Below are 14,440 nucleotides of genomic sequence, written 5' to 3'. Positions count from 1 at the left end.
TCTTGAAGGCACTCGTTAGCATTGCTCACAAGTTAATCATAAATTTTAATAAATTAATCTATGTAGTTAAAATTCTTATTTTATAGAAGTTGGCTTAGAAACTAGTAGGATATGAAAAGAAAATAATATATGCATTTACCCATATAACGGTCCAAAGATGGACTTGTAAAATGAATTTTATATTGATAAGAATATTGGAGAATAAATGTAAGGGTAAATTACACTAACCTCCTTTAAGGTTTCTATAAATGAGACCTACTTTAAGGTTTCTCTAAATGAGACAAAAACCTCCTTTTTTGGTGGTGGCCAGGGTTTGAACCCTGAACTTTGCATATTTTATGTATTGTCTATGCCAACTGAGTTAAGCTCACGAAGACAAAGGAAAACCTTCTTTAGTTTTATAATAGATATTAACCTCCTCTATAGGTTTTTTTAAAATAGTTAAATACCTCCCTTTAATGAGTAACACTGTTTGTTAACTGTTAAAATGATTCATGCGGAAATGGGTTTAGATCCGAAAATGATACATCCTTTAGGTTTTTTGTAAATGATTCATGCGGAAATGGGTTTAGATCCGAAAATGAATTTTTTGAAGGATTGGTGATGATGATAAAGGATTTAGATTGGATTTGAAAATGAAGTTTTTTTTTATTTAGAAAATAGTGATGGAAGAGATGATGATGATGAAGGTTTCAGGGTTTGTTTGTTGTTCTTGATGAACATGATGAAGATTAAAAAAAGACTGAGTTTTTTTAATTTTTTTAATTTTTCTGGGTTTAAATATGTATGAAGGTGATGAAGATGCGGGAGAAATATGTATGAAGGAATCAAAGCGATACCAAATAAATACTTAAGGGACCAAAAGAGCATTTAAGCCAAAATAATAACAGTGGTAAATTTAAGTCAATTGTAGTTCCCTTCAAAACAATTGGTTCGCTACATAACATCCGGAGAGACCCAGAAATCATATTACACAAAATTATTGTTACTAGATCCATGATGACTAACATATAGTAGCACACTTAACACTTCACACCCACCTATCCACTTATTTAATTTAAGGATAATAAAACTTCTACATGATTCAAGTACACATGCATAAAGAACAGGTACAACAAGAGGTATGAAATTTGAACACAACACATATATAGTAACACACATATATAAGTTGAACACTACATTATTAGGTATATTAGACTTTAATATAAAAGTTAAGCAGCATTGATGGCAATTTTCATTCCGGACTCGCAGTGACCCACAAAGTTGCAAATGAAGTAGTTTTGTCCCCTAGCAAGCCTTATCTGATCCTTTCCTGACCTATACACTTTTGCTCCTCTTGGTGTCTTGCAACTATCATACCCTCCTTTGTTCACTGCCACCACATTGTGAGCTGATGGACTATAGTTGAACACTGCACAAACACATACAGATTTATAATAAAGACCATATACATCATTAATTGAATGAATCTAAAATATAAATTTTTACTTATAATAGTGACTGAAGAGTGTACTTAATTTTATCCGATGAAAGAGAGTTTTGAAGAGAAAAAAAAAAAAAAACAACAGTGTTAAAGTGGGTGTTTGTGCACTCTTATAAATAAGACTAATGTTTGGAGTAAGATTCAAATTTAGAGTGAAATTTAATAACATTCTTTAACGATTGGAAGATAGTAGATACATACCAAGTGTGTCACCAGCCCTAAAACGTTTTCCCTTAGGCCAACCAACAGTGTTAAAGGTCCAACCTCCAGGACCTCCAACAGTGTAGGTAGCAGCATGAGCAAACTCAGAGTTAAGAACAAAAAAGCAGACTAGTAGAACCAATGCACTGCCTCTTCCCAGAGCCATGTTTCTCTACTAGTATTTGCTAGAAAACTGAAAGAAAGGGATTTGAAGGTAAGTGAATTTGGAATGATGTGATAAGGTTTTATAATTGAGGAGTGAGTGAAGAGGCAGGCCTGCAAGAAATCTTAATGGGTGGTTGGTTAGAAAGTAAATACTTCTTCATATTGCAGGAGTACTCATCTGACCAAGACACGTGGGTCTGCCCAAACTCATTATGTTTATTTCATAATAATCACAAATGATTTTGTTGATTCAAAGTCAATATATAAACAACATATGTGACATCGTATATATATTTTTATCATCTTTATTTATGCCTACCTTTAATCTTTGGCTTAATTACCTTTTTTGTCCTCTAACTATTTAATTAGTATCGGTTTGGTCCTCTAACTAAAATTTGATTTATTTCGGTCCTCTAAGTTTCTCACAGTTACTACATTAGTCCTTTCTGTTAGTTTTATTCAAATAAACGTTAGGGTTTGTGTTATGTGGGTACCAGACCTCCTGTTTCACACATACATATGAACCATAACAGTTACTAATAATATCAGTCACTATTTAATCATAATAATTAATCAGGTATATGACCAAAATGATACTAATAAATAAAGTTAGAGAACCAAAATGATACTAATAAATAAAGTTAGAGGACCAAAAACTAACAGAAAGGACCAAATGTAGTAACGGTGAGAAAGTTAATGGACCAAAATAATTCAAAAGAGAAAGTTAAGGGACCAAAATAAATCAAATTTTAGTTAGAGGACCAAACCGATACTAATTAAATAGTTAGAGGACAAAAAAGATAATTAAGCCTTAATCTTTTAAAATTTACAGCATTCCAAAATACATTTGAAATTTAGAAAATCTCGTGTATGACATCAAAATTTTGATGTTTTTCAATTTTGATGTCAAATCAAAATTTTGATGTCAAAATATCTTTTGTCTTATCCCAAAAGCCAAAATTCACGCCCTCAAAAGCCACAAAATATGGAAGTCTTCTATACATTTTTTCTTTTCTTTTTTTGTTATAGGTCTTCTAGACATTAATTCAACCGGTAATGACTCCAGAAATGTACCCTTTTTTTCCCCAAGTTGTCGTTGTTAATTAAGGTAATAATCAATGTATGATACAAAAAAAGATGATAGTGGTTCAAGTTAAACTCCACTAAATATGGCTAAGTTGTAAATTGTCAGTTAAGTGGATTTAACTTAAATTTTGTTTTTTGGGCACCGCTTCGCAAATGGCCAAGTCTTCGTAAAGCATTTCCTAACAAACATGGAAACCAATTGACAATAAGTGCCAACCTCCCACCATGACATAAATTTCCTTAGAAATGTCCTACAAGAACATTAATTAATGATGATAGTTGACTTGGACTTCTACTACTAATATTTGGTCCACAATACTATGGTGGTCGATCTAAGAAGGTGAAGTCTACATTATCCTTTCATAAATTGGAGGTAATTTATCCTTAATGATAAATATGATTCAATTTTGAAACAAAAGAGATGGAAATGACATGTTGAATGAAGGAGATGGACAAATTTTATGTTTTTGAGATGAAAATGATAACTAATTGTAAGAAAAAACCAAGATACATTACCTTTAATGAATTGGGGTAAATTGCCCCTAGTAACAAATATGATTCAATTATGAAATGAAGGAGATGGAGATCATATGTTAAACGAAGAAAATGAATAAGTTTGATGTTCTTGAGATGGAAATGGTGACTAATTTTAAAAATAAAGATGAAGAAAATAATTTTATGGAATCATTTCTAGTCTTCATGGTATGATTTTATCTGACTTTTATTTTTTTTTGAGGGAATCTGTCTATTTTTTTTTGAGGGAATCTATCTTTTTTTTGGTGGTGGTCGGGATTCGAACCCCGGACCTTGCATATTTTATGCATTGTCCTTACCAACTGAGCTAAACTCACGAGGACTTATCTTTTCCAACTTAGACATATTTTAAAATGCACATAAAAATCAAATGACTAACATTTGACCTAAAATGTTTGATGTCAAAATATTATTTTGTTAACATAAAAGCCTAAATTCCTATTAAAAAAAAGGGTCATGTTAACTTGTGCCCTTGGGGCACAAGTTAAGGAGCTTAAAATGGATATTAAATATAAATTTTATATTGAAAGTATAACTTTTGCAACTTTTAAGACATTGAATGCATAAGTTCCAAAAAAAACTTTCTATATTTGTCTTCTTAACTTATGCCCCAAGGCACAAGTTAACATTTTCCTAAAAAAAAGGGGGAATTAGTCATTTTAGTCCCTGAATCGGAAGGGATTCGTCACTTTAGTCCCTGAATGCAGATAAATTGCAAAATAGTCCATGAATGTAGACTTTGTTAGTCAATTTAGTCCCTGAATGCAAACTTCGTTAGTCAATTTAGTCCATGAATGTAGACTCCGTTAGTCACTTTAGTCCCTAAAATTGACCATGCAGGGACTGTTTTGCAATTTCTCTTCATTTAGGGACTAAAGTGACGAATCATCTCCCATTCAGGGACTAAAGTGACTAATTCCCCTAAAAAAACATAAAAGCCTAAATTGTTGCCCCCAAAGAGGCCCAAAATATGGAAGTACTCTACACATTTTTATTTTTCTATTACAAGTCTTCTACACATTAATTCAACTCGTAATGATTCGTGTACATTTTTTTGTTGCCTAATTAAGTTGTATGATTCAGACCATGATGATTTGATAGTGGTTCAAGTTAAACTCCACTATTTGTCCATAAAAAAAATAATTAAACTCCACTACATATGGCTAAGTTGTAAATTGTCAGCGGTGGATTTAACTTTAAAAGTTTGGTTTTTGGGCACGGCTTCGCACATGTCTAAGTTTTTACTGACCAATTTCCACCTCCCACGATGACATAAATTTCCTTTGAAATGCCCTCCAAGAAGGTACATTAATCAATTATGATAGTTGACTTGGACTTCTACTACCAACAGTAGTATCTTTTTTAGTCCACAATGCAGGCTAGTGTCTTGTATTTTGTATTTTATTAGGGTGGTCGATTTAGGGGCGGTAAAACACGTCAAGTATCTCTCGTATTCTTGTCGGTGTCTTGTATTCTAGTTCAGTTAAATTATTCTGAGGTTACTGTTGGAGCCCCAATTTATTTTCATATTTTTAATTATTGACTATGGCATGTGTGTGCACTATCATGTTTGGTTATTTAGCTGCTCGTGTGAAAGCATGTTTATGTCAAGATACCATTTTTGTTGAAATTCATGATGATTATTTTGTACTACTACTATTTTTTGTGAGATGTGAATGTATAAAAAATAAATAAATTGGCGGACCAATATCCATCAGCTTGTCGAGGAACGGGACAAGAGTTTCAACTCGACCACTCAAGTTGGCCCTCCGTCTCCATCTTTTGATAGGTTAATCACGGGGAATAAAACCTATTTTGCCATCCCTAGGTCAATCCTATCAAGACAATGATCCAATTCAAACTAAAGCACTAAATTTTGTGCTTTTTAGCACTTTTGGTTGAACCCAAATCAATTCGGATAAACCCAAAGTGTTTTGTTCGAGTAAGTGGTAAAACCCAAATCCATAAATCCATAATACTCTTGCTGGTGGAAATTCATCTACGGGTGCTTTATCACCCAAATCATTATTTTCTGCCGGGAAGCCAACGTTCAAGCTTCCAATCGAACAACGATAAAGCACCTGTAGATGAATTTCCACCAGCAAGAGATCTTAAAATCCTTCCATAGGTCATGATTTGCACTTGATATTTGTTCTTGATAAACTATCCCATTAGCTAGGTTCCCATACTTATATACCAACAACTCATGCCACATCAGCATTAGGGAGGGACTTATTAAACAAAAACCAATTTTTTTACCTCTAAACCTCTTTTTTTTTTTTTTTTTTTGGCCAACAAATCCTCTCCCAACTATTTCAGCAAGTCATTTTCCTCCCATTATCTTCGCCTCATAGAAACTCTCTTCGTTTGGATACTCACAATTTCAGCTGGCACCTTTTTCGGCGTCTTAAAAAATGACAATGTACAATAGGAGGGTTGATAAAATAGAGTTGATTAGAATTACTCTTCCATGTCAACAATTCCTTCTTCATAGATTCTATTACAAGATTCCATTTTATTTATATTTTTATCATGATAGATTCTTCTTTGAATCGGTCATGCATGGCCTTGCTATCTATTGCGTGTGAAATCTTTGCCGCCGAATCTTCTAGTGCACAACAAATGTATTATTCTGGTGAGCCAAGAATCCATCTTATCATATGATTCATCGACAAAGCATTTGGTTTCTCACGGTCCATCGTTTCATAGTACTGTCATCTCTCATACTGATGGAAAGTGTGGTGATGCAATAGGAAATGGTATGGTGATGTTGTAGGTGAGACAATGACCAAGATAAAAAATTTGAGAAAAATTCATAAAATATTTTTTTTTTGTTGTAACTTAACCTCTTAGCCGAATAAAATGAGTTTGGAGGATTCAAAATCATCTTCACGGTAGATTGTGGAAAATGGAGCAAATTAGTTACCTTTGGGAAAATGGAGCATTGTTTCTTTAGGTAACGGAATCTAGGAATTTAAATATTCTTCAATTGAAGATATTTGAAGCGTTTGTGTGGTGGTTTCTTGAGCCTTAAATCTGGTTTTCTCAAATTACTTGTTTTGTCTATGAATTTCATTTCAAATAATTATTAGCAAACTACGACTCAATGTTGGGTATCTTTTTTGAATTTGCCTCACGAATACTGGTCCAAAAATCCTCACAAGTACTTGAACATATATTTTGGCACGTTTACTTTCTCCTTCTTAATGAAGTGCTGGAGAAAGACCTTTTGTGCCAAATTGGGTTTCTCACTTCCACCACATGGAAGTAAGTCCTCATTCTGAATCTTCAGAAGCAGCTTCTTATCCATGCTCAGATCAGCATACTTTCCTGCTTGCATGGAGTTGTACAGAGCCAAGTTTACTTTCTCTTTCCAGAAGCGTTCTTCAGCTGTACTTGAGAGATCAATTCCAGAGTATTTTCCAGAGGCTTCTCTACGGAGTACAGCTTCTATCTGCCATTCTGCAATTCTCACTGGAATACCACAAATACTTGACCTGATTTCAACTCCTGTAAATGGCTCAAGTCCCATTACTTCTCTGGTCTTCCCTTCCAGTTCGGGATAAATCAACACCATTTGACTTTCTTCAGCTATAGACGCAGCTTTGTCATAAACCTTAGCTCTCACCCAGAAGTGTCTAACCAATGCTTCGTATGTTGGTCCATTCAACATCTTGAAGTAATGCATAAGTTCCTGCTTTTCATAGTAGCTTCTGATCCAACACTCATGGAAGGCGAGTGATACAAAATCCACCGGATTTTCTATTTTAACCTGTAGTTCCCATTCTTCCAGTTTCATACTTCTTCCTCTGTAGTCATATTCATGAATCATTCGTGCAGAAGAGTCTGAAACATCCTGTTGCGAGCTTGATGATGCCATATGATGATGATTGAAGAAGATTTAGAGAATTTAGGGTTCTAAGGTTTTTGCGCTTACTTCGCAAGAGGTTTGAGAGCAAATGTGTTTGTTGTGAGTGAGTAGTGTGTGAATTGAAAAAGTGTTTAAGAGTAAAAACGTTTGCAATTCAAAAGAGACAAACAAACATAACATTAATGACAAATTGGGGGCGCGTGAAAAGTACTTTCAAAGCCATTAAATCATCATTGCCCTTTTAGTTATACACCAACACATACAGGCCACGTAAGAAGTTCACAGAGTAACTACCAAGTTAGTGGGCCAGAAGTTACTTTTAAAAAGTAACTCCCAACGTTTCCACTAATTCAACTATTTAGAAGCAATAAATCCAGCTTCTGGACTTCAGATGCTGACGTCATCATTATCAGAAGCGAGTTTTCCTCAGAACCTCAATAAAGAGCTTCTGATGGACTACTGCTTCTGAACTAACTTCAGAACCTAAAATCCTATTCAGGAGCAAGCAAGCATTTAATCAGATACAAAGTGCATGTTCAAATTTTTCTTTATAAAATCAAATCTTTCAACAGTTAAAGGCTTAGTAAATATATCAGCCCATTGATTTTCAGTATCAATGAATTGTATATCTAAAATTCCTTTTTGAACATAATCTCTGATAAAATGGTGTTTGATTTCAATGTGCTTGGCTCTTGAATGCAAAATTGGATTTTTAGACAAACAAATAGCAGCAGTATTATCACAATAAATGGGAATACTGTTAGCAATTATCTGATAGTCTTCCAACTGATGTTTCATCCAAAGTAGTTGTGTACAACAACTTGCAGCTGAAATGTATTCTGCTTCTGCCGTAGACATTGCAATAGTTGTTTGTCTTTTGCTAGCCCAGTATATAAGATTATCACCCAGAAATGGACAATTGCCACTGGTTGACTTTCTTTCAATCCTATCACCAGCATAATCAGCATCACAGAATCCAATTAGCTTATAATCTAAGGATTTCCTATAAAGGAGTCCAAGATTAGTTATTCCTTTCAAATACCTGAAGATTCTCTTGACAACAGTCATATGAGATTCTTTAGGATCTGATTGGAATCTTGCACACAAGCATACACTGAATAAAATATCTGGCCTAGATGCAGTGAGGTATAACAAAGAACCAATCATACCTCTATACAGCTTCTGGTCAACTTTAGCTCCTTCATCTTCGTTGCTTAAGGTGCACGTAGGGTGCATTGGAGTGTTCATCACTTTACAATTTTCAAGTTTGAACTTCTTTAGAAGCTCCTTTGAGTACTTAGACTGATGAACATAGACTCCATCTTTGCATTGATTAATTTGAATGCCCAGGAAGAACTTCAGCTCTCCCATCATGCTCATTTCAAATTCATCCTGCATTAACTCAGAAAATTCCTTGCAAAGAGATGCATTAGTAGAACCAAATATTATATCATCAACATATATTTGCACAACAAGAATATCTTTCCCAAGGGTCCTTCTGAAGAGAGTTGTATCAACCTGTCCTCTTTTAAAATCATTCTTGATTAAGAAGTTACTTAGTCTATCATACCAAGCTCTGGGAGCTTGTTTCAAGCCATATAGTGATTTCTTTAATTTAAAAACATGGTCAGGATATTTAATATCCTCAAATCCAGGAGGTTGCTTGACATACATTTCTTCTTCTATGACACCATTTAGAAATGCACTCTTGACATCCATTTGATATAATATTATGCCATGATTAACTGCATAGGAAAGAAGTAACCTGATTGCTTCCAATCTTGCAACTGGAGCAAACGTTTCAGTGTAATCAATGCCTTCTTGTTGACTATACCCTTGTGCAACAAGCCTGGCTTTGTTTCTTGTTACTTCACCTTGCTCATTCAGCTTGTTTCTGAATACCCATTTTGTTCCAATAATGTTCTTGTGCTGAGGTTTGGGTACCAGATCCCACACATCATTTCTTTGGAATTGATTCAACTCTTCTTCCATAGCTAGGATCCATCCATCATCTGAAAGTGCTTCATCAACTGTTGTAGGTTCAATCATTGAGATTAGTCCAATCATTGACTCTACTTGTCTGAAATGTGATCTTGTTCTTCTTGGACTATCTTTGTTTCCAATGATTAGCTCCTCATGATGTGAAGACTTGTGTTTGAATGTGTTTTTGGGAGGATCTGCTTGATGTGAGCCATCTTATGCTTCATCAGAAGCAGCTTCATCTTGCGCTTCTGATGTGGGTTCAGCTTCTGGACTATCTTCAGATTCAGCTATCTGATCAGGTTCTGGAGTAACTTCAGGAACCTGTATCTCTGCAAAACTTTCATCTTGCTTTGAAGTTTTATCTTCAAGCTCCTTGTCATCAAATTTAACGTGCATAGATTCTTCAACACAGAGTGTTTCTGAATTATACACTCTGTATGCCTTTGACCTTTCAGAGTAACCTAAAAAGATTCCTCTTTGGGCCTTGGCATCAAATTTCTTTAGGTAAAGCTTGTTGTTCAGAATGTAACATGTACATCCAAATTGATGAAAGTAAGAGATATTGGGTTTTCTTCCTTTAAAGAGTTCATATGCTGTTTTCTCCAAAATAGGTCTAGTATAAATCCTGTTTTGAACATATTGGCCATTTCTTGTAAAGTTCTATTCTTTCTCTCTACAACCCCATTTTGTTGTGGAGTTCTAGGAGAAGAGAATTCATGGATGACTCCATGTTTTTCACAAAAGGCTTCAAATGGCTCATTTTCAAATTCTCCACCATGATCACTTCTGATTTTCAAAATTTTTGACTCTTTTTCAGTTTGAATTTGTGTGCAGAAGTTACTGAATACCTCATATGCATAATCCTTACTTTTCAGGAATTTCACCCAAGTCCATCTGCTGTAATCATCAACAATGACTAATCCATATTTACTTCCATATAAGGATGCAGTACTCACTGGTCCAAATAAATCAATATGGAGTAATTCTAAAGGTCTTGAGGTTGAAACAATGTCTTTGGTTTTAAAAGATGATTTCACAATTTTCCCTCTCTGACATGCACCACAGAGTGCATCTGAATGATAGTCAATGTCTGGTTTGGTAGCCCTTTCACAAGTTGTAACTTACTAAGCTTAGAGATTAACCTCCAGTTAGCATGTCCCAACCTTCTGTGCCACATCCATTTCTTATCATTCACTGATAGTAGGCAAATCACCTTCTGATCAGCCAGTTCAGAAAAATTGATTTTATAGACATTGTCAACTCTCTTTCCCTTGAACACAATGGATTTGTCTTCCTTGTTGATTACTGTACAGTTGGGTTTTTAAAAAAACACATCATAACCATTATCACAAAATTGACTAATGCTCAAAAGGTTATGTTCAAGACCATCTACCAACCATACATTATTAATTGAGGTAGAGGAATTACCAATAGTTCCTGTACCTATGATCTTGCCTGACTGGTTGCCTCCAAACTTCACATTTCCTCCCTCTTTCATTGTTAGGCTGAGGAACATGGACTTGTCTCCTGTCATGTGTCTTGAGCAACCGCTGTCTAGGTACCATGATCTTTGCTTTGGCACTGCTCTTAGACATACATGCATCATTGACATTTTTAGATTTAGGTACCCATTGTCCTATGGGTCCTGGAAGGTTAGTACTTAAGGCTTTACTCTTCACTTCTTGTACCTTGTGCTATGAGTTGGGTTGCTTCTGATTAACCATCACCTTAGGTTTTGGTACTTCAGAAGCAGTAACTGTCTTCTTCTGAAACTTAGATTTCAGAGCCTCAGATTTTGGTTTCACCAGACTCTGAGGAATAGGTTCTGATCTTTTCAGGATCCTAACCTTTGAAGTCTTGGAATCAGATTTGATCATAGCCTTTGACTTAGAGTTCTTTGGCTTTGAAGTAATCTTAGCCTTAGAACTAGAAGCTTCAGGTTCTGATTGAACAACAGTTTCCAACTCAGCCCATTCTCGTACAAAAAAGGTTTTCAGACCTTCCTTGATGCATTCACAACAAGATTTTAGATTGGTTTTCTCAAGTTTCACTTCTGAAAAACCAATTCCTCTGCCATTGTTCTTGTAAATGCTATAAATCATAGAAGCTACTCTGCTTCTGTCAATGCCAGATATAATAAAATCTTCAAGAGCAATTTCATGGTTACTTAAAGGTTTTTCATTACAAAGCAAACGGCTACAGCATTCGAGCAAGCTAAACATCTTTGTCGTCCTTAGGCTCAATTTTGACACGAACAAATCTGGTAGGTTTTGTGGCCGACGCCTGGCCATCTTCACCATCATCAACAGCCACAGAGTCAATGTTATTATATGACCTCTTAACACCTGTTTTGGTGGTTAGTGTGTCAACCACGCATGTATTGCTGCATGAGTCCTCAACCTCTGGTACATCCTGAAGGTGAGAAAAACACAAGAAGGGGGGGTTGAATTGTGTTTTGAAAAATTCTTCGTTTCTCCTAAAAACTGAACACACTGATCAGAAGCTAAGTGAGACAGCTTCTGAAGTGATAATCAGAATCTAAATGCAGCGGAATAAACAGAGAGAGAGAAGAAGAACGACACAAAGCAATTATACTGGTTCCTTCCACAATCCGGAAGTAGTCCAGTCCCCCTTGCACTTCCAAGGAGATTTCACTAAGAGTAATATCTGATTACAATTGCTCAAGCACACAAGCAAGAGACTTCCTTTGCTCAAGCACACAAGCTAGAGACTTCCTTTGCTCAAGAACACAATCAAGAGACTTCCTGCTCAAGCACAACTGCAAGAGACTTCCTAACTAAACAAAATTACACAAAAAATTGTTTAAGGTTGAACACTTGATATACAATCAGATGTGCTCACAATATAAATCAGATACAGACTCAATGGACTTAAGAATTTCTAAGATATGACTTTGAGACACAGAAATTCTAAGTGAATGCAGAACAATTTCAGCAGAGGTTTGGCACTTGTAAAAATGTTGTGAGTCTTTCGTTCAGCGTTCTAGCATTACCAAAACTCTAAGTCTTCACTCCTTTATATAGAGGTGTGAAAGAGACGTTGTGAAATTGCCAGCACACCAAAGAGTCGTTGTTTGAAGCTTGATCTTTCACCAATGATCTTTTGCCTGATTTGGTTGTTGTCCTATGAAGAACCAATTTGAAATCCATTCCTTATCCAAAGGAACATCTATGCAGACGAAGCCGTATTCTGGAGCTGTTTTCTTGTCTTGTAGCGTGGACACAAAACAGAGTAGTGGAGAAGGTGGTTGTACAGTTCGTACAATAGTACAATGTCAACGCTTTCGTCCAAACTTCAAGCACATGCCTTCAAACACCTTTGAAATGACCGTTGCAATGTTCCACTAATTTTCTGCTGTGTTTTCGAATCCAATAGATAGCTTTTGCAATGTAGATTCTTCAATCTTTGAATCTTTTGCAAATACAGTTGATCTTTAGCTTCTGGTGAAATGACTTCTGATGGGGCAACTTCTGATGATGCAGCTTCTGTAGCTTCCGATGGTGCAGCTTCTCCAGCTTCTGATGATGTAGCTTCTGATGATGCAGCTTCTGAGAATGCGGCTTCTGGACTTCTTGTCTTCAGGAGCACTTTTCTTCAGGAGCGCTATTTCTTCAGGAGCGCTTTTACTATCTTCAGGAGCAGCTTGACTTCAGGAGCGCTTTCCACTTTCAGGAGCGTATTGCCTTCAGAATCGTCTAAGCTTCATTTTCTTTTGCCCTTTATTTGCTCATTCAGAACCAATTAGTGATGTAACTTTTTAACTGTGGTCCTGTACACTCGAACAAATATTAGCTAGTCCAATTTACAATTTTTAATACCTTGTTATCATCAAAACTCTTTGAGGTTCATTGTTAAACACATTTTGTTCCAACACATCCTGCAGACATTTGCGACAAACAATTTCATCAAATGTGTTACGGATTAAACCTTTACGGACTCACGAAAGATTAATGTAATAGTTACCATCTGAACATTTGAATTGTTCGGCGCAGCACCATCCACACTAAGCGAGAAGAGATGTTATTGGGGGGAGATAGTCATCGAAAGTTGCTTGCAGATTCATCTTGTGAAGAAGGAAATGCATAGGGGGATCAAAAACGGGGTAGGGGATACTCTTGTGAAACCTATCAGTCAATCGTATATCAAATTGCCCGTCACCCACAAAAACCAAGGTAATCCAGGCACCAAGACTGATTCCGTAAAAGTCACGAATTTCTTTCCATCCCTTTGTGAGGAAAAATGCTTCGTTTACTCTGTCGACCAATACTTCAAACTTGATAAATAACAAACAAAAACATCACAAACGTTGATAAAATTGAAACAGTACAAACATTGATAAAATAGAATGCAAATAATTAAGAATAGTTATATTTCGCAGCAAACACATACAACATCAATGTCATATTCAACGATATATGATCTGTATTTGAGTCTCAGCTTGTTGATTGCTTTGTCAAGATCAGAAACAAGGTTTTTCACCAAAGGACCTACAAAATATTGAAAGGGATTGAAAGAATGATTTATACTTTAAACCAGTGAAGAATAAGTGCAAGTAAGAGGAGAGGAAGTAATTCTGATGTGAAGGAGTCTCATGTTTGATTACATTAGTAGTTTGTTTAAAATAAAAAAAAGAAAGAAAGGGAATTAGCATATATACATACCGTAGAAAACAAATTACTATTGTTGACAATATTGGAAATAAAAGAATTAAACAAATTGTAGTGACATTTTAGCATATATGTGTGAAACCCTTGTCTTATAATCTGCTTGTAATGTTTGTAACGGAAATTAAAAATAGAAATTAAAAATAGAAACCAGTACGGTTAATACCAATAGGACTGCTAAACATTCATCAAGCAATTATAGAGTGTTGGTGAGTAGGATTAAGAGAAAGAGTAGAAAGAAGTTGTTTAAGATCAAGGAGAAAGAGTAGGAAGAAGTTGTTTAAGATCAAGGAGAAAGAGTAAGAAGCAGATAAGGTTATATTTGAAAATAAGCATTAGGGTTAAAACAGTAAATCCAAGCATTAGGGTTTATGTTAAAATTAGGACTAAAATAATCACCCAGGTTAAATTTTATATATAAGAAGATATATA

General features: G+C 35.3%; 1 protein-coding gene across 1 annotated transcript; it reads right to left on the bottom strand.

The window, feature by feature from the left end:
• Window positions 1–897: 897 nt before the first annotated feature.
• ARPN (plantacyanin) lies at window positions 898–1,900 on the bottom strand. Its single transcript, XM_085705192.1, has 2 exons — window positions 1,685–1,900; window positions 898–1,411 (listed from the first exon to the last, which is right to left on the bottom strand). Exons 1-2 carry the CDS (start codon window positions 1,848–1,850, stop codon window positions 1,212–1,214), a joined length of 366 nt encoding a protein of 121 aa, XP_085561318.1. The 5' UTR covers window positions 1,851–1,900; the 3' UTR covers window positions 898–1,211.
• Window positions 1,901–14,440: the final 12,540 nt, after the last annotated feature.

Source organism: Medicago sativa, chromosome 4 (assembly GCF_051527215.1).
Source record: "Medicago sativa cultivar Bolivia chromosome 4, Bolivia_mono, whole genome shotgun sequence".
In the NCBI taxonomy this organism is placed as follows: domain Eukaryota; kingdom Viridiplantae; phylum Streptophyta; class Magnoliopsida; order Fabales; family Fabaceae; genus Medicago; species Medicago sativa.
The sequence above is the reverse complement of the archived record's forward strand: the minus strand, read 5'-3'. Positions and strand labels throughout refer to the sequence as shown.

Coding starts and splice junctions, on each gene's coding strand:
- ARPN (XM_085705192.1), bottom strand. CDS start 1,850: ATGGCTCTGGGAAGAGGCAGTGCATTGGTTCTACTAGTCTGCTTTTTT. Junction 1,412..1,684: donor TAGGGCTGGTGACACACTTG/GTATGTATCTAC, acceptor GTGTTTGTGCAG/TGTTCAACTATAGTCCATCA.